Below are 22633 nucleotides of genomic sequence, written 5' to 3'. Positions count from 1 at the left end.
AGTTCCCTCTAGGCCACTTTAAGAATTTTTTTAACTCTAAGTCCAGAGTGATGATCCAGTTCTGAATGTGATTTCCAATCCAACCAGCCCTAGGGCAGGTGCAGGGCCATTGTTAAAAGTGCCACACCTCCCCACTATGATGACAAATGTAAGGGAAAGCCCAGAGTATAAATCATAAACCTGCAGGGGACGCTCACTTATGTGACAATCCCCCCCCACCCCAGATGTATTTTCCCCTCAACAAAAGGGTCTGGCACACATCATTAGGAAGACTCAACATTTATTAAGCACCTTTAGTGTGAAAGGCACAGTGCTCAGAGCACTGTGCCAAATTACACAGATTGACACAGACAAACATTCTGCCCTAGAGAGGGCGTAAAGTCTAACGTGGGTTTATGTAGTACAAACAACAATGTCAAACAAACAAACAATGACCTCCATTCTGTACTGCTCAAGTCTGACCAGCTGTCATTCCCATAGCCATACATAATGGTCAGGTAATTTAAAGTGCTATTAAATAGTTCTCCATAAAGAACTAACTCCATCCAAACAGATATGGGAAGTTACTTCATTAAAACTTTGAAAACAGGGCTATCTTTTTAATTACCAGATAATTCAATTTGATTAGTACTCCAACAATCCAAATAGAGGTGGGAAACCATTTCATTAGTTTTTTGAAAACAGGGCAAGCCCTGAAAGTGATAAATTACTTTTGATTTGCTAAAAGCCTATAACAGGGGCTACCTCTCCCTATCTTTCCCTAATTCCCCCCCCCCAATTTGCCTAGGAATCTAAGTTGTCATTTTAACCACAGTACAAAGCCCCAGAAATGTGCAGCTGGGCTTTCTCTCCATACAAACCTCATTAAGTAGATGATTAAAGTTACAACATTCAGCCACATCCTCCAGAACTTTTCCTACAGGGGAAAAGCTTCACAAAATATAAGACTTGTTTTTACCCAAGCCGCTTCCTTTCCAAGACAGAAAATACAAAACTGAGGAATGGAATGGAATGGTTTTTTTCCTACTGACGCAACAACAATGAAGTCAGAACTGGATCATTTGGCCCTGTAACAGAACAGAAGAACACAGATTAATATACAATGAGAAAGCTGCTGATGGCCAAACCCAACAAGGGCTCTCAATGGCCAGTTTTATTAGACTGGCTGAGGAAAGCCTTTTATAGGAAGAGGCCATCCACCTAGGAAGACCTGCTAAGTTCCAGGGACTTGCTTGACTTGAGGCAAACTTGAGATTTAAGTGCCTATAGCTAGGGTCCCATTATTAAAACCTGTTACACATCTGAACTCGGGTTTGGGGTGCCCTGCCCAGCACTAGCAGAATCCCTCACCTGAGGGGAATAAATGATTCCCCAAGGGCAAGACTTTGCAAGTTAACTTGTATCTCCTCTCCCCCAATTCAGGCTGCAGGTCAGAGGAAATTACACAAGACTCTTTAAATCCCCAGGCACATACATACCTTTATCTTCTTAACTCCTCCCACTTCAAAATGCTTACACCTTTTAATGGCCAGGAAGCTCTTGCATTTGCAGTCGGGTACCGTGCATTCAAGTCTCACTACAACCTTTTTTGTGGTCTTCGCCTGGAAACAAAAATTAGATTTCATCAAATCGAACCTTTCCCCCCCCCCCATTAAAAAACCCATGGAACACAAACCAGCTCCCTTCGTGAGATAGCTTTACCTATCCCATAATGTCAAGAGTATACTAGAAGCAGCTTTGCCACAAAAGGGGGGCTGCCCCAATGAGGATATTTAAAAGGCTCAACAGTCAGGGGGTTGAGAAATAGGAGGAAGAGATGCCCTCTTCTTCCCTTGGCTAGTTGTGCCCCACGTCATGCTCACTTTTTTCCGGAAAACTGGTTTCTTTTGCCCACCATAGCCCTTCTGCTTCCGAAGGTATCGCCTGGTCCCTGAGGGAAGAAAAGAGAAATATCCTAAGTCCGCAGGGCAGGTCAGTGGCAAGAGGTGTGAACATCTCCTCGCCCGCCTTCCCTCCCCCCCTCCCCCCATTAAGCCGCTTTCGGCCAAGAGGGCTCCAATCTAAAGCCTCGAGTCTTCCCCCCACTGCGCGCTGCTCTTACCCTGCGAGACCCGGGAATCTTTGCCTCTCCTGTACTGCGTCACCCGGTGAAGCTGGTGCCGGCCGCACCTTTTGCAGTAGCTCCTACGGAATCTGGGGAAGTTCACCTGGGAAAAAAAGCCTATGAAGTGAGCGGGCAGCGGCCCAAGACCTTCCAAGATGGCGCCCACTAGCGGCCGGAGCTCGACGGTCAGCGCCAGTTCTCCTCTCGCAGTCTCCACCCTCTTTCCCCGCCCCCAGGGCGGCCGGAGGGGCCCGTGAGGGGGAAAAAGGCCGGGGGCCGGCCGGCCGGCTCAGGCCTCGGGAGGGAGGGTCAGAATGCCGGCCCCGGCCCCACCCCACGCCCCTCCGCCCCTCCGGCCGCCATGTTTTCTTTGTTCGGGCCCGCCCCCACCCCACCCCCCCAGCAGGCAAGGTGAGGGAGCCCGTCTTCGAGCGTTTCCCGGCAATGGCAGGTTCCTCGGGTGTGCGAAGCTCCGCTACGCCACTGGCGTCTAGCGGGCCTCCAGGCCGATTCCCACGAGGTAGGATTAAACTGGATTCCCGCGCCTCCCCAGCCGCCCACCATGGCCGCCGTTGCGTCGTCACCCCGAGAAGAAGCCGACGTGGCCGGAAGTGGGGGGAGAGAAAAGAGGCTACGGGTCGCAAGGGCTTCTGGGAGACGCCCTCCGAGCCCAAGGAGGGGCGCTGCGCGGGGGCGCCCCCTAGCGGCCGAGGTAGGCATTGCACTTTCGGCATTGCGCAGAACGCCACGCCGGACGAGACAAAGGCTGAAGGGGGCCAGATGGGCAACGGCAAAGGTGCGGGGCAGAAGGTCGCTGGGGACTCACCGACGGGGGGCGCTGCGCTTCCTGCTGGGCTTCTCTGACGGCCGGCTAGCTGGGATCCCTCGGCCGAGCGCCCGCCAATGAGCGCTCGGCCGAGGACGACGAGGAGCTCTAGAAGACGACCGACTTCGAAGGACGTCGGAGGAAGACTGGGGCTTGACTGAGGTGGCTTACGCGCATGCCCTGACGTCAGGAGGAGGAGCGGCTCGACAGGCCCGCCTCTGACGCATACTGCCCGAGAAGTGTGACTTCGTACCTTCTTTGCTCGCCCCACCCCCCTTCATAGCCCCGCCTCTTCTCCGACCTCCTCCCCTCCCACACACTCACCCACAGCACCCCCGGGCCTTGCTGGACCGACTCTTTGACGACGTTTAGATAAGACAAGATCAGAAGGAAATGATATTTTTGCGTGACATCTCTTAAGTTCCCTTCCAGCTCTAAACCCATGATCAACCCCCTCCTATGCCAGGCGAATAAACTGAGGCCCGGAGAAATAAAAGCACTTGTCCAAAGTCACAGAGCCCCGTGATCCCCAAGTCCCATTGAAGGCATTCTAGACGTGCGTGCCTGGTTTTTCATTTGAGGAAACCACTGCCTCAGAACTCTTCTCCGAGGAAAACTGTCTATTCTATAGCTCAAGAGTCTTCCGACCCCTTCCTGCCCATTGTTGCTGGCCACTCCCTTGCACCTAACTTCCTGTGACCCCATTAGGGGGTTTCCTTGACAGAGATCCTGGAGGGGCTTGCCATTTCCTGCTTCAGTTCATTTGACAGATGAGGAAACTGAGGCAAACAGTAAGAAGCGACTTGCCCGGGGTCACACAGCTGGGAAGGCTCTGAGGCCAGATTTGAACTCTGGCCTTCCAGACTGGGGGGGGGGGGGCCCTAGCTGCCCTAGATGACAAATTATCAACACTATTGTATACAGTCCAACATTTGGCCCACCCTCAAAGCCTTTCCAATTTAGAAGGGCTTGTCTGAGCTTGATTCGATTTGCAGCTTGCAGATACTGTGCTTACAAAGCTGAGTCACCTCCTGGCATGATGAGGCATAAAAAGACATAGGATCCCAGGGACCAGAGGCAGAGCTGGAAGAGTCTTGGAGGGCATCTACTCAGAACTCATTTTACAAAAAACGAATCAGACCCAGGGAGGCCAAAAAGCTTGCTCAATGACGCAAGGATAGATTTGAACCCAGGCTCTTTGACAAATTCCAGTTTTCTTTCCACTAGGATGGGGGATACTTTTTATTTATTTGTTTGTTTGTTCATTATTTATTTTTTATTTATTCATTATTTATTTGTTTGTTATTCTTAAGTGCAAAATGCCATATTGAGCCAACCAAATGAGAGCTAATATCTGACTCCTTTGGATAATAAATACATGACCTCAAATCTTGACCTTCCTACTTCCTACTTCCATGCCCCACTCTGGACCTCCATTTCTCTAACTGTAAAATGAAGGGGCTACATGAATGATTACCAAGATCCCTCCTAGCCCCAAATCCTCAGTTGCCCGGAGCACAGGGGGACTGGCCCTCCATCTCCCTGGTCCAATGCAAAAGGATCTGAAGGCCACAAGACCTTGGTCACTCAATAACACTGCTGAAATATCCAGTGTATAGGGTGGCAGTCACTCCCCTTTCATTTCCCGGGCTTTGGGCTAACTACCAGAATTTACAGAATTGGTTTGGTTAGATTGAACAAATTAGATGCCTCTATTTCGGGGTCGACCTGAAATTGTGGAGCATCTGTAACCTGCAAATCATCCCTTCCAAGAGAAAGTCCCCATTGCCTTTTCCCCCTGTCTGCCCAGAAAGCTGAAGGCTAGCAGCCACTAATCCAACAGAATATCCCAGAACCCCACTTTGGCTTCCTTTGAGTACATGTTCCCATGTGATGACCACTTCAAGTTAAGTGTGTTCTAAGAAATCCAGCAGCACAAAGGACAAGCCAGCCCATCTCTGTCAATTTGTCTAGAAAACACAGAGCACAGAAGGTACCCAATCCAGTACTTTAGGACTTGAAAGGAAACAAAATTAACGGTCAGACTTCTCCAAACCTTTCTCTAATCAGATGCATCCTTGCTGAGATAAGCGTTTTGCTTCTAGCCTTGGACAGAGTAAGATTCAAGTGACAAGTATAGAGCAGACATCTGAAGCTCCAAACTGAAATACAACTTCTCATGCTTATTGGCTACCCGGCCAGTTTCCGTGACTGTAAAATAAGTATAATAATAACTTTTGTAACTATACTGACGCTGCAAACTTTAAAGCACCACTTAAAGGTCAGTTATTTTTACTTATCCATCTACCTTGAGCAAATGTGAGAATCAGCTAATACTTGGCCAATAAAAAGACTTTTAAAAAATATGTATCCAGTTAAGACGCCTTTGTTGCTTTCAGAATCTTGAGAGGCACATAAAGGCTTCAGAGAAGCTTGGAAAGATGTGTGAACTGAGGCAGAAGTAAGAGTCAGTTACTCGGTCAATAGACGGTTAGAATTCAGATCGATCCAATGACCAATCTTGCCTCCCAAGGACTAAGGCTGGCAAAACACTAAACATATATTATCTCTTTTTTTCCTCACCAGAGATCCCGTAAGGTAGGTGCTATTATTGTCTCCATACTACAGATAAGGAAACCAAAGTGACTCGCTAAGGGTCACATGACTAGCAAGTATCCGAGACAGATTTGGAATGCAGCAAAAGAGACTGCTGTCCTCTTTGCAAAGAGGCAGGGGATTATGGGCGGACAATGAGGCGTATGTTGTCAGAAGCGGTCAATGTCTATTATTTCACTCAGCTGTTTAGAAAAGGTTTAAAGGGATTTCGGGGCATGGGACAGAGCCAGAGGTGACAGCAATGTAAAGAAAAGCATCCAAGAGACATTTAAACAGTTTCAGTAATCTTAATGAACTTCCAACAGATCCTAGGAAGATCTTTTCCATCAGACATCAGAGTCTGAGTTCAGGCAACTAAGGATATGCTGGTAGGGTCACGATAGCAAGCATTACAGCTTGATGCCCTCACCAACTGCTGCCCGAGGATTGTTCCTGGGAGAATCTATTTCCTTCCTGGAATGCCCAGTGGAGAGTAGTAAAGCAGCAGGTCAGAGGTAGGAGTGGCGCTCAGCCCACTGGCTACTGCCAGTTGGGAAAGGACCACAAGTTCTCCGGATTGGCTCCCAGGAGGTGTGCTTTCCAGGATCAGAGAGCCCTAAAAAATTCAAGCCATGGTCTCATGGTAAGGGTCTTAAATGGAAAAAAAAAATCACCATCCCTGGAAAATACGGAAGAGTGCAAGTTTGTGCCCTGGCTCATGTTCTGACATTTTTATCTGTTGAAAAAAAAATTCTTTCTTAGAAAATGACTCAACAGAGGAAGTCTTCCTATCTCTAGCTCTGTCATTTTCTGTCCCCTCTGCCCTACCCCTCCCTTTGTCTCATCTCCAAGCCCCTCCACCATATAGGGCCAAAGGTTGTATGATACAACTCTTCTTCACCAAGAGCTTGACCCGTCTCTCTCCCTCTCTCTCCCTGCCCTGCCCCCCCCCCCATTTCTGCATTTCTCCTTTCTCTCTGCCTGCCCATTCCTGCAATCTTGAAACCACCTTCGTGGCCTGGCTGCTTGGTCAAGGCGCTATGGTCTGAGCCTCCGTGACACCAAAGTAGGTGGAGAAGGCTTTTTGCCAGCCCAACTCATGGTGGCAGTGTTGGGGGTTCCAAGCAAATGGAAGGGGAAATAAGATACCATGCCTCTGAGAAGGGAGAAGAAAAAAAAAGACATTGGTTTAAGTCAGGAAACAAAAAAAGGGGAACTGAGTGGCTGTGAAAGGGTGGGGTTTGCTCACACTGTCCTTCCTCTCTGGACTGTAAGAATATGTCTCCAGAGCCAGTCTCTGCAAGGATCGAGTCCCCCCTTCCACGCCTGGGCAGCTTAATGCATCTGGGAAACTGCCAGCATTAAGACAGTACTGAGGTGGGTGATTAACGAATGGAGCAACTATGACTGGGAAGTGCAGTGAGTACCTTCCCCCTCAGGGCCATATGGGAGAAAACATGGCTGGTGTCTGAGATGGCAGCAGGGGGTAGATGACGGTGGTGGGACGCTTCAGAGCACCGAGTTCTGACACTTAGTGCTAGATGACCAAGAGGGGTAACATGTATGACCTGAGGGAGGAACTGAGGAAAGTGAAAGGAAGGACCAGCAAGCAGGTGGCCCTGAATTAGTGGCGGGTCACTGAGAAGCACGAGCACAGTCCAAATCAGACCTTCTCCCACTCTTAGCCTTTGCCCCACAAGGGCCTTCTGGCTGTAGTCTCGAGACCCCTTCACAAATTCTGCTTTAACGTTCGCGTGGACCTCAGAAGGCAGCGGCTCGGTGAGCCGATCTGGAGGCAAAAAGCCGAGCTTTGAATCCCAGCTCGGCCGTGTGACCGTACAGTCAGAGAACGGCCGAGTCCCCTTACCACATTCCTTACGATTGGCTCCCCGGCCTTTGACGGCCTCCGGAAAGGGGAGCCCATCACCTCCGGAGGCAGCTGCTTTGACTTCCAGCTCTAAATTCATCATGATGGAAGCCTGGCTTTTGAGCTAAAAAGTGCTTTGGGAAGTCATCTGGTCCAGATATTAGGCAAGCTAGTTCATCCTTCTGAAGCTCAGTTTCCCTTTATGTAAAATAAGAGGATTCCATTAAGGGACCTTGATGGTTCTATCTAGCATTCAGTCCTGTAGTCTTGAAGTCCTCTGAGCTGAATGTGAATGAGCTGGAAGTCCCATCCTAGGATGATCAGGAGACCACAAGTAGCTAAGTAAAGGCACAGTTAGGAATTGTGGGATATCTACCTGGGATGCCCTGAAGCCACTACAAGCAAGTATAAGGCAAAAACACAGTCAGAGTCGACTTAATGTTCATATTTGATTTTTTAAAAATCCGATTCTTTAGGTCTAGGGAAGGCAGCCGGTGTCCCTCAGAGAATTGTTAGATGTGCATCACTGGAAACCCTTTCTCTCCTATCCCACATCTTATGTGTGCCTCTTTTCATTCTCCCATTCCTTTCCTCACAAGCTACTTCTCCTTCTTCCTCTTTTTCTTGCTCTTTCTCCTGCTCCCCCTTCCTTCTCTCCTCTCCTTGGCTCTGCTGGGCCTTGTTGAGCTATCGCCTCTCATCACTGTTGCTGACCTTAATCAGGGCCCTTAATCTAGTGGGGGACAGGGAATTTGAAGTCTGAGGCCTGGGATCAAATGCTGGCTTTGCCACTCACTACCTAGCTCATTGTGGCCAAGGTACTGAGGGCCTCAGCAAGCACCTGACCCACCTGCATATGCATCTGTCTCTTTAGTCTATGACCTGCCTCTCCCATGGTCCTTCACCTGAGGCTTCCTGCCAGCTTTCGGGCCTAGAGTTATATACTTGAGAGAGATGGACTTGACCACCAAGATCCCTTTTCTCTCTAAATCCATGTGTGTGTGTGTGTGTGTGTGTGTGTGTGTGTGTACATGCCCGCACATGTGGCTGGGCATATTTCTGTGTGTTTACATACATGCATATATTGCTCATGTCTTTCTGGGTGTGTGTATACATGTGTGCACATACATTGTGTGGCTGTGTATAGTTCTGTGTGCACATGGATACATGTGTCACCATGTGTGTGCATTTCTCTGTGTGGGTGTGTATATTATATGTGTACATGGATGCACGGTAGCTGGGTGTGCATGCATGTGTGATTGTGTGTTTCTGTATTTGCATGCAGTGTGGCCATGTACATAGATGTGTCTGTGGCTGTGTGTATGTGCACGCACTGAGTGTCTGCATGTACATGTGTGCACATGTGACTGTGTTTCCATATTGTGTACATGCCTGCAGTGTGGCTCTGTGTGTGTGTGTGTGTGTGTGTGTGTACATGCGTGCAGGTGTGGCTGGGGGTAAATCTGTCATCAGGAGAGGAGCCAGTCCCCTGCAGTGTGACCCCATCTGCTGTCAGGGCTGATAGACCATGCTAGAATGTCTGTGGCCAGGGCTGCCCAGCCTCCTTGAAGGGCCACATCCAAAGGCTTGGGCCCTACAGGGCAGAGGTGGTTGTCCCAGATGCCTTGTTCTTGCCTACCAAGCCACTCAAGCAAGAGAAAGGCAATTAGCTCCCAACTCCAGATCCCCTTTGGAGCTCACTGTGCCTGCAGTGAGCATCCCACTGCTGCCACCCATGAGCTCTGGAACCCTGCCCAAATCCCTTTGCCTCTCTGAGCCTGTTTCCTCACCTACAAATATGACAAATCTTGTCTCTGGTACCTTATTCCCTTGGTTGTTAGGAAGATCAAAGGAAAACAATTTATACTAGATTTAAGGGGTCTCCTGGGGGGGAGGAGGTCCACTGGAGGTGGGAAATGGCTTCCTGCAGTGTCACAGCACCACGACTGAGCATTTTGTTAGAACATTCAAATTGAAACTTGGAAAATGACTTAATTATTCCTGCTCTCTGCGCTGTAAGGGAGGAAAGAAATGGGAAGAGAAGTGATAAGAGGCTACAATACCAGGTAGAAGGTTTTCTGAAATAATATTGACTATCTGATCGCCGTGGATCCTGGTGAGATGCAAATATGGGGTGGGTGTCATGTGTTGATGGCCTATGTGACTGTATCCAACTAATTTCACCTCTCAAGGCCCAAATAACTCTCTTCAGACTGGAGTTGCTGGGCCACCAACTCAGGAAAATATTATGTCTGAAACGGCTTTATTTGGAAGCTTAACTCCTCTACGAGAAAGGGATACTTGTACGCTGTTGCCGGACTCTTTGCACTGAGTGTATATTGCCTCTATTTCCCTTTAGTAGATCCTCCGAGCTCTTTGGGAACATTTTAATTTCCCAGAAAGGATTTGCTTTCTAATCTCTCTGTTATACTTAAAAATCCTATTTTCAGATCTCAAAAGCTATGTTGTTCCTTTGTTAATTTTTTCTAAATTATTTGTGGTCCTGGACTTATCTTGCTACCCTTTTCTGAGGGTATTAAGGTCCCTTAAAAAAAATTATGGGCTTCATTTGGTATATCCACAATTGTGTATTTCCTCAGTTTTTTTTTAAATGCAGTCCTCCTATACCAGGAAGAGTCTTGGGAAGAAGGGCCCATATTGCTCATCCAAGCCAGTGGTTCCCAAGCATCTTCTTGGCTCTGAGCTGGGAAGGGAAAGAAGGCAGGAGAGTAAGGACTTTCTGTGAGTCCTCCCTGAGGGAGAAGCTCCAGGAGATAGCTCACCAACCTGACACATGTCCTGGGGAGGCCTCTCAGTTATGCAAATCCGATTGCTGAGGAATTCAGGCAGAACCAAGATACCATTGGGCCCCATGGGGCTTTCAGTTTCAGTGAAGCTGAAAATACAGTGAAGGGGGCAAGAAGGAAGGAAGCCAGGAAGGGAAGGCAGGCTTTCAAAGAGCAGGGGCTGGACCCTTCCTCCCAGCATATGCTCTCCCAGACGCCCAGGATCCGGACCGATAGTGGCCAATGACGGCTCAGCTTAGTCACACTGCGTGGCCCCCAGAAACAACAGACTGGTGTGTTGGGTGGGGCTCACCCTCCACATGCCTACATTTCTGGATAGAAAAGGGTCTGAGCACTAGAAGTTGGAGGTTTGAATGGGTGCAGACCCAGACACGTGAGCCAGTGCAATGGCAGAGAAGCACGGACAGGTCAACTTACAAACATGTATTAAGTTCCTGCTGTGTGCAGGGCACCCAGGTGGGAGCCGGGAGTGACACAACATTTAGATAAGACAAGATCCCTACCCTCTTAGAGCTTCCAGTTCAATAGGAGGCTATGATGCAAATGCCCACTTTTATGCTGCCTTGCACTCCAAGATACTAAGTAAGCCATGATGAGAGGCAGTGCACCGGAGAGGAAAGAGCGATGGAATTGCCAATCCGGGAGATCCTGGCTCAACTCTTTACTGACCATGAAACTTTGAGAAGGTCATTAACCTCTTAAAGCTTTCATCTTGTCATCTGAGAGGATCTCTTGGCTCTCTGGGGTGCTTTCTCACTCACTCTCCCACTCTTTCCTGGGCCTAGAAATACTTTCTGAGACGTGGAACAAAGAAAGAGCTCTGAGGTCTGAAGGGAGAAAGGCTTCATGGGGGAAGTAGCATTTGAGCCGAGTTGAGTTGACCTGTTGAGGATGGGCAGGCAATTCAACAGGTGAAGAGGAGGATGGCAGACATTCCAAGGAATAGCATAAATAAAATCAGAGATGAGCAAACACGGGAAGAATTCTGACAAGAATTTAATCCCAAAGCACTGCTTAAGTTCTTCCTCTGTGTCGAGCAGCACACAAGACACACCGGGGTACAGAGTCAGAACAAATTTTCTCCCCTCAAGTGGGTTACATCTCTTGGATAGAGGAGTCTGGCTCAGCTGGAGTGTATAGTAGGTGGAGCATGATGGTAGGGTAGATAGTAGAGCAGGTAGTAGCATTCGAAAGCTGGAGAGGTCCCTGGAACCAGCTGGGCAAGGACCTCAACTGATGAGCAGAGGAGTTTGAGCTTTATTGGTAGGCCCCATGGAACCACTCACCATTTTGGGGTTTTGAACAGCAGAGTTAGATGATCAAATCTATACATGAGGAGCCTCATTCATACCAGGGAAATGAAGGATGGATCAGTGTGGGGAGAAAGTAAAGAACCTTTTTGTAAGGAGTCTATTATATGGTTTAGGTGAGTGGTAATGAAGGTCTGTGGGAAAGTGCAGACAGCAGAAACAGACAGGAGAAGAGTGAATCAAAAAAGACCATGGACATTGGCTCTATATCCACTGAAAGGTGAGGGACAGACAGAGGAGGGTCAAGAAGACACCTGTGGAATTCGTTCCAAATTCAATATGGGAGACTTCTGAAGGATCCCTCTTGTGTCCCCACCTCATGTTTCCCCTGCATATTCGAATTTGGCTCGGGGCTGGGAATCTTCAGCAAGGCAAAGACTCTCGGTTCATGGGCAAAAGTCAGAGGAGTCCCTCATTTCTTCCACCATCACTGTGACTGTTGTGGCACACCTTCCTATAGTCCCCGATATGTGGCTATGGTGAGTCTGATGTGCTGGCAGGACGTCCAGATAGAGATATCCTAGAGACAGCTGGAATTGTGACTCTGGAGCTCAGAAGAGAGAGGTTGAGAGCATGGCTTTGCTCAAGCCAGCTTGAACCGGCTTTGCAGAGCAAATGCTGTAAAGCAGGCCTTTGTTGATTATTTTGTTGATTGCACTTAAGAAAGCATTTATAATGCAGGTTAAACTCTAAAACGTGTCCTGGGTACCTTTTTCTGAGATCTGGTTGTTAGACATTTATGAACACAGCAAAGTAAGAAGTCATCTCTTTAGAAATAGCAGTTGAAGCCTTGAATAAATGAGTCTGTGGAGCAGAGGAAAAAGAAAAAAAAGAGAAGAAAGAGGACCAAAGACAAGATCTTTGAGAACATCCAAGTCAAGGTGTTGGAATAAAGGAGGAAGAATCAGAGAAAGAGGCTGAGATGGAACCGTTACAGAGACAGGAAGATAACTAGGGGAATATGATCTCTCTAAGCCAGAAAAGGAAAGCTAGACAGAGACAGACACAGGGGTAGGGCAAGGGTGGAGAAGTGGTGGATGGGGCAGAAGGATAAAGGGAACACTTTAGGACCTGGCAAACTGGACATGTTTGTAGGTAAATGGGAAGAAGTCAGTGGTGAAAGAGAGACTGGAGATGCTGGAGAGAGCACTCGAGTGAAAACAGCACAGAAACACTAAGACATGATGCCAAGGACAGGGAGGTACAAGAGGCACAGGAGGAGGCACAGGCAGACTAAAGCTAAATTAAGAACCAAATGGTCCAATCAAAATGGAGCCAGAAAACCTGGAGCCAGAGTGCCACTCCAGAGCAAAGAGGAGCACTCAATTTCAGGTTCATGGGTAACTAATCCCCTCTGCTGCCATATGCAAAACTGACAAATTAGCTACCTGGCAGTACCCTCACTGCACTGGAGGAACTCATCTCCCCAAGCGAGGTACGGAGGGAAAAAACTCCCCGGTGGTCCAGAAACTCCCAAAGCCACAGAAGAAACCTGTGAAACACTGCCAGTGATAGAGCAAGAGCCCAAAGACCTTCGGTGACTGGGAAGGAGTCATCTTCTGAGCCCTGATGTGCTCTAGAATGCTAGAGAACAGCTTCTGGTCCGAGTCAGGCCACAAGTTTGATGAAGCTTCAGGGTCAGCCGTGAGGCCTTCCTCCATCACTGGCTCTGTCCTTAACTCTTGGTCCTCTGTAGGCCTCAGTGGGGCTGTATCTGGCCTTCTTACAAGCCTTGGTGAACTGAGTAGGCACCAGAGAATCTGCAGAGCCACGTGGCTATCCTCCAGGTTATAAGATCAGGGAATCCCCAAGCCTGATCTCAGGAGTTTCTCCTGGGAGCTGCTAGGTTTCAGGTCCACTTTAGTACATCAGCTACCTTCTCTACCCCTGACCAAGCACTTTTAGAACTCCATTAATCTTCACAATGGAGCATCAAGAAGGGCAGGACCATGGAAGAGAACAAAAAAGCAATCGGGTTTCCCTCGCTGCAACCAGTGAGCTCAGCTAGCGTGGAACATTTTGTCTGCCGATTGAGCATTTATTCCAGGACTGTGCAAATGCATTCAAGTAAAGAGCCACATTAGGAAGGCACAAAAGACATAGGTTAGAAGGGAGTAGATGTTCCTTTCAAAGCCTCTCCATTCACAATGATGGTAATGGAAGATGCCTCCTGGGGGAGTTGGGTACAGTCTTCAAGTTGGAAAAGCTTCCCCTTGATCTCAGAAGCCGTGAGAAGTTAGTACATAGAATGTTGGGCTGAGGAATGACATTTGAAAAGTGAGATTTTAAAGGAGATGCTTCTCCCAGTGGCCCGAAGGCATGTTCAGAAGAAAGCCCAAGAGGAAGGGAGACCAAGTAAAAGGTTTTTAGGTCCCCTAGAGGTTATTATAACAATTCTCAGGTTTTGATTCAGCATAAAGACAAACTTAACAATTAGAGCTATTGCCCAGAAGGAACTGACTCCTTTTTGAAGCACTGAATTCCCAATCACTGGGACTCTGGCTGAAGAACCATTTGTAAGGGACCTTGAAGATGGAACTCATGCTTCCGGTAAAGATTGGACAAGATGGTCTTTGAGGTCCCATCCAGCCCTGAGATCGAGGGTTTCTTTTGGTGAACATGGGTCGGGTTGCCCATGTTTCACAGATTGCCATGGTCAGAGAATTTCTTTTTTCTTTTCTTTTTTTCCCCTTTTTTTTTTTTTTTTCTGAGACAATTGGGGTTGTGACTTGCCCAGGATCACACAACCAGAAGTGTTAAGTGTCTGAAGCCACATTTGAACTCAGGTCTTCCTGACTTCAGGGCTGGTGCTCTATCCACTGTGCCATCTAGCTGCCCCCAGAGAACTTCTTTTCAATGATGGGTCCCACTTAGCTCTGCTGGTCCTTGGAAAACAGATCTGGGCGTGTTGTCAGGCCCAGAATCAGAGCCTTCTCCAGCATGGTAGAACCTGCCAGAGCTTATGCTCTGCTGATATCAGCTACCTAGGATCTTGGAGGCCATTCCCCTCATTGAGGCCATTCCTCAGATGAGGAAGTTGAGCCCAGAGAAGGAAGTGCCTAATCCAAGGTCACCTGGCCAAAAAGTAGCAGAATCAGGATTTGAATGTATGACCTTGGACTCCAAATTCGATGCTCTCTCCACCTCCCCCACACAATCACACTCCTATTAGAGCCTGCTGTTTTGAATGGTCGCCTCTTTCTTTGTTCCCTTAGGTAAATCACAGGTTGCTATGGAGCTCTGAGGTTACTATGTGAGCATCTCAAGGCCTCACCCAGCAGCAGCTGTTCCCCTTTGTCTCCCAGGTCTAGCTGTGGCAGGTTCTGCCTACTTAGAGGCCACAGGAAAAATCTAGATAATCAGCAAAGAGAAGGGAAACAAAGAGTGAGATTTGTTCTCGGGCAACTGTATCTAAAGAGTATACTGATTATTGGATGGATGTCAACTTGGAAAAAAGTCTCTAGCCGTGTGCTTTCAGACTATGTTCTTGATTAGCCCTGTTCCGGTTGCTATTCCCCTCCCTCTGCCCCCAAGAACTTTCAAAAATAGAATTTTTTTTAGTCATTTCATTAAATATCTCCCAATTACATTAAAAAATGTTTAACACTCATTTTTAAAAATTGGGACTTGCAGTTTTTCTCCCTCTGTCTCATCCAGCCCCAGCCCTCTAGGAGACGAGTAATATATTTGCTATTTTTAAGCTGACAGCTTAATTAACGATCTAAGTGGTCTGCTTTTCTGATTTGCAGATGATGTGAAATTGGAAGGATAGCTAAATTAATTAGGTAGCTGAATCAGGATCCAAGCCGGAATAAGGGGCCAACTTTAATGAGAACAGACATTGGAGCCGAATGGTCTGGTAAAAAGAACCTGACCCTGCAACCCAGGGATCTTAATTGGAATCTCAGCTCTACCACTTACTCCATATGCCATCTTGGGCAAGTCACTTGAGCTCCTAGGGCCTCAGTTTCTTCCTCTGTAAAATGAGAGGATTGGACTGGATGATCCCTGAGGTTCTTTCCAGTTCTAAATCTACGATCCTGCTACCATTCTGCCATTACAGGGAGGGAGGTCAGTTACAAACCAACCAATCTGTAGCACTTATTTACTCTTGCCATGATGCTTTTCTCCTTCACCTTTCTAATGGAAACTTTAGGGTTTCAGAATCAATAATAGAGTATGTCTTAGATGTTTAATGTGAGCGATTGGCAAAAAGCATTGCTTTATAAAAAGAAAAAAAGCTGTGATGTCTAGTCTGGGCCCCTGAGAAGAAAGAAGAAAAACACCTCCTTTCTTGTGTGGAGAGGTTGGGGTCCGTGGATGCACAAGGTTGCATGCACTGTTGCTGGATGGTGACGTTTGAAAGTTTTCCATTGATATATGAGAAGTCTTACTGCACAAAATGGGAAGGCTACATCTGGAAATGACTGAAATGTAAAAGTAAAAGGCATCCATAAATCTTAAAATAATCATGTCTTTTTGAAAAGCAGTGTTTTCTTAAAACGAAATTTATTCCTGGATCTGAGGACAACTCACTTTTCACCTTTTGTCACCATTCTCTGGCTCAGTTCATTTCTCCAAAAGGGTCATAAGTCATATCTCCCTATCTGGAGAATCACTAAGTTATTTCCTGGTCATACATGGCTCATATATCTGAGATGTAAGATAGGATCAACCAGGGAAGTACCATCACACTGAGGCATAATGTGATCTCTATATTTTGGAGTTAGCACGCGATCACTGTTCTTATTGTTGCTAAAACTGGTCACCATGTATGGTTCCAAGAATAAAATCTTACGTCCTCATCCCCAGAGTTTTCATTTTCTTTCCTTCAGCTCAGGCTGGATCAGGGTGGCAGTAGTGGTCCTAGTGATGCTGAGACAAGTCCAGTTCTTTGTGACTCCATTTGGGGTTTTCTCGGCAGAGATTCTAAGTGGCTTGCAATTTCCTTCTCTGGTGGAGAGCAAACAGGGTGAAGTGACTTGCCCAGGGTCACACAGCTAGTAAGTGTCTGAGGTAGAATTTGAATTCAGGTCTTCTTGACACTAGGCTGGTGCTCTATCCACTGCAGCATCACCTTGTTTCCCAAGATTAGTGTGGAACCAGGTAATGATAGCCTCCATCCATAGGTATGTTCCTCTCATCTTCCCCAAATCCTGCTGGGCTACAGACTCCAGCGGGATGCCACGTGAAAATAATTAAATATACTATCTAGTTTAACCATTCTGGAGCACAATTTGGAACTATGCCCAAAGGGCTATTCAAGCACATGCCCTTTAATCCAGCAATGTGTCTACTGGGTCTGTATCCCAAAAGGATCATAAAAGAGGGAGAAAGACTGACAGGTGCAAAAAAAGTCTGTAGTAGCTCTGTTTGTGGCAAAGAATTAGAAAATGAGTGGATACCCACCAACTGGAGAAATGAACGAGATATGGTCTATTAAAGTAATGGAATATTATTGTTCTATAAGAAATGATGAAGAGGCTGATTTCAGAAAAGCCTGGAAAGATTTGCATGAACTGATGCAGAGGGAAGCCTGCAGAACCAGGAAAACATTGTATACAGTAATAGCAAGCTTGGGTGACTTAGGTCTTCTCAGCAATTCAGTAATCCAAGGTAGAGCCTATAAACTTTGGATGGAAAATGCCAGGTGTATCCAGAGAGAGAATGATGGAAACTGAATGCAGATCAAAGCATACTATTTTTTACCTTTTTTATTACCTTTTTTCCTTATGTTTTTTCCCTTTTGTTCTGATTTTTCTTTTCTAAGATGACTCATATGAAAATATGTAAAAAAATGTATATGTATAAACTGAAAAAAAAACCTTCCCTTTGGCAAAATATATATATATATATATTTCTAAGAAACTTGGAACTTACCCAACCAGTCCCTGTATTAAATTTCTGATCTCTTGGCAGGGGGGAGGTGACCAGTAGGATCAACAGCTGTACAGTTCCTATATTTGTTTATACTCAATATAAAACGGGTCTTGGTGCTGATGCAGGCCTGCTTCTCTGGTACTTGGAGAGCCAACAAGTAGATTCAGTATCCAAGATAATCGACTATTACAATGACCCAGTCTAACAGAGCCTCCTCATGGTGGGGGAGTTTACCTCAAAATTTCCTTTCCCTAGGATTTGCCTCGGTATCTAGGTGCTGTAGTAAGAGGGGATCAGTGAAAGAGCCCAGTGGTGGTATTACTGTTGAAAACAGGGCTTCTTGAGGTGGGCTAAGGATGAAGGGAGGCCAGTTGGTAGTCTCCTGGGTGCTTACCACTTACTTCTCTGTTTCTGGTGCCCACAGGTGAGGAAAAAGAAAGGAGAGGACAAGAGAGGAGAAGACATGGCTGCAGTAATCCTAGAAAGCATCTTCCTGAAGCGATCACAACAGAAAAAGAAGACCTCCCCTCTGAACTTTAAGAAACGACTCTTTCTCTTGACCGTTCAGAAACTCTCTTATTATGAGTATGACTTTGAGCGTGGGGTAAGTGTGCTATAAGACAGCTGAGGAGGGTCTGTTCGAGTTTGCAAAATGCTTTCCATCCATTTAGCTCACACCCGGTGAGGAAGGGACTATGACTATATTTGACTTATTTTACAGAGGGGGAAACCAAAGCTTCCAAACATGTCACATGTTGACTGGGTATCAGGAGCAGTATATGAACCCTGTCTTCTGACTGCAGTTTCAGCAATCTAACCACTAGGCCAAACTGCCTCTCATAAGTATTGTTGATGATAGTAATGGTGAAGGCCAAGAACTGGATGTGTTACCTTCTGTCATAATGGGAGTGCCTCAAGAACAAGGACTGGATTGCTTTTTTCTTTGGGCCTCCAGCATTTTCCATATGATTTTGCTTAATGAATGCTTTTTCATTCATGTATTCCTTCCCAGAATATAAGCACAAAGAAAGAAATTCAGATAACAAAACCCAATCATTTCTCTTGCTTAATCACTCTCAGTAACCCCACCTCGTGCACTTCTTTGTTTGCTCTCTCAGAGACGAGGGAGTAAAAAGGGGTCGGTAGATGTGGAGAAGATCACCTGTGTTGAAACAGTGGTTCCTGAAAAAAATCCTCCCCCTGAGCGGCAGATCCCGGTAAGAACAGGTCACTTTTGTTATCCACCCACCTCTGTGGTTCAAATGAGCTGCAGTATTTTAGTCCAATCCTATCATTAAGCAGAGCCCACCTTGATCCACAATATGAGTGTAATTAAAACAAGTTATGTTGTGACATATCCTCCCAAAATAGAGAGAGAAATTCAGTTCAACAAACGTTTTTAGGATATACAGTATTTCTTTCGCTACAAGCTATAAAGTTTTATTACGTGGTTGTTATCTTTGTTCTCTGATACCAATGTCATCATATTTAGATGGTGTAGCCCAATGGTGACAGGCTCAAAAAGGGGCCACTGAACAATAAGTAAGGATCTCTGGGGGCCCTCCCAGACTTATAGAAAACCACAAATGAACATTATCTAGGTCCTACTGTATGTTTATTTATCTTATTATACATTTCCCAAAGACACTGCAATCTGCTTCAGGCCCTCGTGGGGATTGCTGTGGGCCTGAGAGTATGGTTGACATCTCTGCTTTAGAGTATTTGAACCAGATCTGTGACGTGTTCAGTGTAGGGACCTCCTGGTGAGAGAACTCCCTCGAGCTAACAGATTGACATCTGTTTGGAAACTTCTATTTTTCGAACCTTGCCCTCGAGGAGCAAAGGTCATGCAGCCAGTATGTAGCCTTCCCGACTCTGGCTGTATATCACATGGCTTCTTATAGTATTTCTGGTAGGTGGAATATGATAGCAAATGGATTCTAAGGTCTAGGGCATTGTGGAGCTGCACGCAAGTGAGCCTGGGACTGCCAGGTATTCCACCCCACCTCCCTCCCTGTCTCCCAGAACCGAGGATCTCAAACCCATTTTCAGCATGGGGAGGTCTTGTTCTAGGTGGGTGCCAGGAGATCCATTCCCCCAAGTGCCTCAGAGAACACACTCTTACATCAATCTACTAGAGACTGCATTTAAGGCCTAGTTCTTGGATCTCTGGGGGAGCCCATCCTCAGCTAGCTTGGATGTAGCTCACCATATGGCCTGGTCTGTTCCCCTTTCATGATTCTGAGTCTGGACACGGCAAAGAACCTGAGAAACTGGCTGTGTGGAGTCCTGTGGGTCGGTGCCCCCGTGGCAAGGTTGCAGGCGGGGACCACTAAGCCCTGACTTGGCCTTTAAGTTAAAGCCTTGTTCGACTGCCAACTGAGGGCCTGTCCTCTATGTCTTTTTCATACAGAGAAAGGGGGAAGAGGCCAGTGAGATGGAGCAGATCTCGATCATCGAGAGATTCCCCTACCCCTTTCAGGTAAATCCTTTTTCCCCTAACTACACCGTGGTCGGCCTGAAAGGGATCTTAGTGGGCATCCTTTTACACATCCCCAGGGAGCAGAGATCACAGCGGGGCCCACGATTCAGAGTGAGCGATAAGACCTTTACCCTTACTGGTGGCACCTTGGGTTTCTGCTTGGCAGTGAGGAAAAGGCTGCAGAGGAAGACAGCTTTTAATGCAGTCACTAACAGTGCTCCCTGGCTCTAATCACTGAGCTGGGGAAGCTGTGGAGTCTGCTGACTGAAAATTTCAGTTCTTTTCAGAATCGCCTCTCTCTGTTGCTGGTTTAGTAAACTTGGGAGATGAGCAAGTGGACTAGAGCTGGGGGCTTAACATTCAAAGAGGAGGTGCCATTGGGCTTACCATTTAAGGCCCTTTTTCGGTGTCAGCCCTGGACTGGCAAGCACAGTGAGCACAGACTAAGCTGGACACAGTAAAAAAGGCCCCACGATGATTTATTTTCGGGGACTTGGCTTTCCTTTGTTCTGTAAGCAGAAACACAGCAGCCTCTAAGGCCCTGAAAGGCAGAGAAGGAACCGGAAGTGCCCCCCAGGAGGAGGGGGAGGGGGGGAGCAGGCCAGGCAAGGAGGAAAGGGGGGGCACCGGGAGGAGAGGGGGGAAGGGAGGGAGAAGGGGTGGGGCAAAGGGGGGCCAGGGAAGTTGAAGTGGGTGAGGGGAAGGGGGCGGGGGAAGCCAGGCAAGGGGGAAGGGGGCCTCTCAGTCATGGTTACAGGAGCACAGCAAAAGTCTGGTAACAAAGCCAGAATGAATTAAGGCCCCTCGTTCCCTTTCTTGAGCCTTTTTAAATGGGGTCTTTCTTCCTGCTGTCTTCTCCCCTTAAAGTGCTAATGGAGACAGGCAGTTTCAAGAATACAAAGGAACAGTGACCCTGAAATCATCTTCCTGATTTCCAAATTCACCATGTGACGCTCCCCCTCCTGGGCTCCCCCCCCCACCGGTTTTATTCTTGGGCCATTTCTCCCACTGCACCTGGCATCTGGGCCTTATGGGGGATGGAGCCCTAAGAAGTTTGCGGGGATCTATTTGATAACTAGTTTATCTTCCCAATTATGAGTTACTTTCATTGTTGTTGTCTTTCAGTCCTGTCCCCCTCTTTGTGTCCCTATTTGGTGTTTTCTTGGTAGGGACGCTGGAGTGGTTGGCCATTTCCTTCTCCAGCTTGTTTTACAGATGAGGAAACTGAGGCAAGCAGGGTGAAGTGACTTGCCCAGAGTCACACAGCTAAGGAGTGTCTGAGGCCAGATTTGCAGTCACATCTTTCTGACTCTGGGCCCAGCCCTCTATCCCTTCACCACCTAGCTGACCCTTTACTCGCCTTTAAATTACAATATATTTCTTGTCCTGATGACATTCACGCCACTTGGTGGACACCAATAGGGAGGACTTACTTTAGAAATAAACATTTTCTACTGAGAGCCAAGGCCATAGATAGTTCCTTCTGATCACGATCTCCACTCATCTCCCCTGAGTTCAAGATTTAAAAATCAGATAAAAAGAAAGGGGCAGTGTGGGCAGTGCTGGGAAGGAGGGGGCCGCGGATTTGAATTCTGACACCCCCACTTGGTGAACCTGGGCCAACCCCTTAACCTCTAGGGTTCTGTATTAGAGAGATATTGCTTATCTCTAAATTGAGAGAGGCCTAAGCTCCCTTCCAGCTGGAAATCCATGAGTCACGATTCCAAAACATCGGAGCCCAGGCTGGGGCGAATCCTCCCATCACAAGGGTAATCAGTATGGTCCCAGGCTATGCTGAAACTAAGCCACTTATGTGGAGGCCCTGGGATCGTTTGGAAACCTAGAATAGAAATCTAGAATGGAAGCTTTGAGGGACCACAGATTATTTCATTTGTATTCCCATGACTGGCAGAAGATCCTTAATAAATGCTTGTCCATCCATGGGCGTTTACTAGCTGTGTGATCCTGGGCAAATTATTTAGTCTCTCAGCCTCAGTTCCCTCCTCTGTAAATGAGGATAATGATAGCACCTCCCTCCCAGGGTGATTGTGGCGATCAGTCGATCTCACACACAGAGAGTTGCAAACCTCAAAGCTCTAAGTGTTGGCTATTGTTACTGAAAACTGTAGACTTTGCAAACCTAGATCATGTAGAGAGTTCCCGCATCTCCTGGCCACCCGAGCCCATTCGATTGGCCGCACATCCTGGGTCCCACGGATTGTCCCCATGCCTAGGTCTTCCGTTGCCCGCCCTTCCTTCTTTGCTCTGAGGTCTCACCGTTGTGGCTCTGGTCCTTCCCCAGGTGGTGTATGATGAAGGCCCTCTCTACGTCTTCTCCCCAACCGAAGAACTGAGGAAGCGCTGGATTCACCAGCTCAAAAATGGTGAGGCTCATTTGGAAAACCAACAAAGGGTGTTTTCCTTTGAAAACAAAACTCCTTAGGCCATTTGGAAACATCCTTATGAAATCCTTCACATTGGTCACAATGGAGAGGTTCAAACCAGTCCCCTGGAAGACGATGCCAGGAACGAGCGAATAGGCAAAGCTGGCCCCCTTCTCTTGGGGCCCCCGCTCCACTCTGCCCCTCCGTTGACACTTCATGCTAACAGAGACTGGGCCTTCACCCTTTCTTGCCAGCAACTGCCACAGTCATGTGTTTGTTATTACTTCATATGGTTATCCTCTCGTGGCAAGATCACAGCTTTTAGAGCTGGAAGAGCCCTTCAAGGTCACCTCATTTTAGAGAGAAGGAAACAGGCCC

The 22633-nt window shown here is 47.3% G+C and overlaps 2 protein-coding genes across 3 annotated transcripts in view; one reads left to right on the top strand and one right to left on the bottom strand.

The window, feature by feature from the left end:
* Window positions 1-263: 263 nt before the first annotated feature.
* LOC100932225 (60S ribosomal protein L36a) lies at window positions 264-7495 on the bottom strand. Its single transcript, XM_031945073.1, has 7 exons — window positions 7405-7495; window positions 7223-7314; window positions 2931-2975; window positions 2102-2207; window positions 1863-1930; window positions 1479-1601; window positions 264-1067 (listed from the first exon to the last, which is right to left on the bottom strand). Exons 1-7 carry the CDS (start codon window positions 7493-7495, stop codon window positions 1047-1049), a joined length of 546 nt encoding a protein of 181 aa, XP_031800933.1. The 3' UTR covers window positions 264-1046.
* The window catches only part of BTK (Bruton tyrosine kinase), a 33668-nt gene continuing 17767 nt past the window's right edge, over window positions 6733-22633 (top strand). The window contains exons 1-5 of one of the 2 annotated variants that reach the window (XM_003775026.4): window positions 6733-6902; window positions 17814-17993; window positions 18508-18606; window positions 19803-19871; window positions 22174-22255. In XM_003775026.4, coding sequence (XP_003775074.1) covers window positions 17853-17993; window positions 18508-18606; window positions 19803-19871; window positions 22174-22255 — 391 coding nt within the window. In that variant the 5' untranslated portion in view covers window positions 6733-6902; window positions 17814-17852. Of the gene's footprint in view, window positions 6945-17813; window positions 17994-18507; window positions 18607-19802; window positions 19872-22173; window positions 22256-22633 lie in introns of both variants that reach the window. The other variant, XM_023507144.2, reaches the window with a different exon arrangement.

Source organism: Sarcophilus harrisii, chromosome X (genome assembly GCF_902635505.1).
Source record: "Sarcophilus harrisii chromosome X, mSarHar1.11, whole genome shotgun sequence".
In the NCBI taxonomy this organism is placed as follows: domain Eukaryota; kingdom Metazoa; phylum Chordata; class Mammalia; order Dasyuromorphia; family Dasyuridae; genus Sarcophilus; species Sarcophilus harrisii.
This window is presented reverse-complemented; position numbering and strand designations above follow the sequence as displayed.